The sequence below is a fragment of the Tribolium madens genome, unplaced genomic scaffold, assembly GCF_015345945.1.
Source record: "Tribolium madens isolate multiple individuals breed KSU strain unplaced genomic scaffold, Tmad_KSU_1.1 Scaffold_71;HRSCAF=194;Tcas5.2_LG6, whole genome shotgun sequence".
Taxonomy (NCBI): domain Eukaryota; kingdom Metazoa; phylum Arthropoda; class Insecta; order Coleoptera; family Tenebrionidae; genus Tribolium; species Tribolium madens.
The window spans coordinates 7,765,035-7,767,774 of NW_025401041.1; the positions used below are offsets into that span (position 1 = coordinate 7,765,035).

Below are 2,740 nucleotides of genomic sequence, written 5' to 3' on the forward strand. Positions count from 1 at the left end.
AATATAAAGCAGATAGTTGTAATCCTTAGAGTATAGCTTTTATGAAAAAAATGATTTTATAGTGGGTTGCCATTTAAAAAAATATTTTTTTTGTAAAACTCAAAAACAAAACGAAATTTCGAAAAATTTTATTCTTGTTAAATCATCACATTTTTATAGTACTTTATCATTCATTAGTTTTTTCAAAAAATAAATAGTTTAAGCAAAAAACGTTTGGTTCCATACTTTTTATTCACTTGGTATATAGCAATTTAGACAACAAAAATCGAATAACTCAAAAACAAAACAAAATTTTATTCTTAAAATAAGATCATTTTTTATATTACTTTAATTTATATTAATTATTATTTTTTGGAAACAAATTATTAAAAAAAACGCTAAGTTCAATACAATTTAAAAAGGAAACACTCTGCAGGGTACTAATTTTTTGAGTTTGGCTTACAAATTACTGGTTGTTTTCTTTTTAACATATTTTGTGATCGGATCATTTTTCTTAAACTGGCTAATTTTTAACTTGAAATGAAATTTTTAATCGGAAAATTGTGATTTGAAGAAAATATGCACGAAGTTGCCAAAATATGCAAAATATTGGCTTATTTTAATCAAAAAACATTATATAAAATCAGAAACAAAATCAACTATTTTGTGATTTTTATTTATCGGTGGTTAATTTGAAGACTTTTTTCGAATGAAGAAGTGCACTTACTGTATGTGAATTTACTTTTTGTTGCTGTTCATTCGACGAATTTTTAATTCTAGACAAGAGAACAACTAAAGGAAAATGATAAGAAAAGATTAGATTAAAAATTGGAAAAATTTGAGTAATTTTGCAACAATAGCGCCAGTTTTGCCAACATATATTTCCAGTTACTAGAACAAAAGCAAAACTTTCTTTAATACCCTTAAATTTTCAATCTCACTCTTCACTTCACCTTTTTTTTCTAATGAATTTTTTAAGTGGAAAATATGCCATATCCAAATGATCTTAAAGCTTGCAAAGTGCGCAAATCATGTGTGCAGTGATCTGCGTTATTTGTTATTTTCAGGATTGTCATCAATTAAAATGAATTATTTTTATAACAAATTTTATTTCATATTTATTTTTTTCTAATTTCACCAATAATATAATTTTTATTTGTCTTATTTGCAAAAATGTCAGTATTTCATCAATAGTTTGATAAAAGAAAGATAAGAGGAAAGCCAGACACAAAAATAATAATTTCATCAAGCAATTATCTACCGCACAATGATCGTCATCAAAAAACGTTTTATAATAGTTGTTATTTATTTTGCCATTCTAGTTATGCTATATTTGGTTATGTTTAGTGGACGAAGTAAAAGTGACTTTGGTGACCACAAACCTACCAAATTAGTTGAAAATTCCCCAGATTTGGGGACTCTAGCCAAGGTAAAAAAAATCACCAAGTGTTTAGACAAACCAATAGTGTCCCAAACCGTCCAAAAAGGCAAATTTTTCGTATTGTCCAATTACGTGGTGGCTTCAAATCGCTTCAAATGCCACGAAAGCATCACAGTAACAACACAAGGCGACTTTACTTTCATCGAAAATTTGCTACCATTGGTGGAGAGATGGGAGGGGCCGATCAGTGTCGCCTTGTACGCCCCTGGAACAGATTTCCAACGCACCCTTGACTCGATTCGGTATTTACGAGATTGCACCAACAAACTCATTAGAAAATTTGTGACGTTTCATATTTTTTTCGACATGGATCATACCCCGGAAACGGTGAGTTTGCCCAAAATTTTGGGGATTTTTTGACAATTTTTCAAGGTTTCCTGGCCTGTTGAAGCCTTCGACTGTGAACAAAACCCCCCGTTTCGTGAAATTTCCACGTACAAAAACGAAAAGGGGTTGGTTTACCCCATCAACGTAGGCCGTAATGTGGCACGGGAAATGGCCACAACCCACTTTGTTTTAGCCCTGGATATTGAACTGTTACCGAATCCCGGATTTATCCCGAAATTCCTGGACATGATTGCCCGGGATGAACCACCGCTTGACCGGCCGTACCCCCGCGTGTTCCCCTTGCCGGTTTTTGAGGTAAAATCCGGGGAAAAAATCCCGGAAAATAAGACACAACTCCGGGAAATGTTGGACAAAAACCTGGCGGTTTATTTCCACAAGGAGATTTGCTACTCTTGTCACAAAATCCCCAAATTTGAAAAATGGAAACAACTAAACGAATCGCAAAATTTTGGGGTTTTTCGAGTCGCGAAGAGGATCCACGAGCACAAACATTGGGAACCTTTTTATGTCGGTACCAATTTGGAACCACTGTATGACGAAAGGCTGAGTTGGGAAGGGAAAAGGAATAAAATGACAAATGGGTTCATTTTGTGTGTGCTTGATTACGATTTGATGGTTCTGGATAACGCCTTTTTGGTACACAGTCCGGGAATTAAGGAAAAATCCGGGAAAACTAGAAAAAAGAGCAAATTAGTGAAAGAAACTGATAGGCTTATCGAAGAACGAATTTTGCCAGAAATGAAAATTTTGTACGGGTTTAAAGAAGGCTGTGTTGTATGATTTCCTGGAATAGGGATTTCAGGTTTTTACAATAAATTTTAATCAACTTTTTATCATTTTGACAGGTTTATTATTTCAATAACAAATACAAAATTTACTACCAATTATTAAGAGATTATCTATGATACAATTTTTTTGACGATTTAGATAAAAATTCTAACGATTAGATAAATTATGAATTTGAAATATAAA

General features: G+C 32.4%; 1 protein-coding gene across 1 annotated transcript; it reads left to right on the top strand.

Moving 5' to 3' along the window:
* The first annotated feature begins 1,224 nt into the window (after positions 1-1,224).
* LOC123008820 (beta-1,4-glucuronyltransferase 1-like) lies at positions 1,225-2,608 on the top strand. Its single transcript, XM_044404839.1, has 2 exons — positions 1,225-1,747; positions 1,793-2,608. Exons 1-2 carry the CDS (start codon positions 1,247-1,249, stop codon positions 2,546-2,548), a joined length of 1,257 nt encoding a protein of 418 aa, XP_044260774.1. The 5' UTR covers positions 1,225-1,246; the 3' UTR covers positions 2,549-2,608.
* Positions 2,609-2,740: the final 132 nt, after the last annotated feature.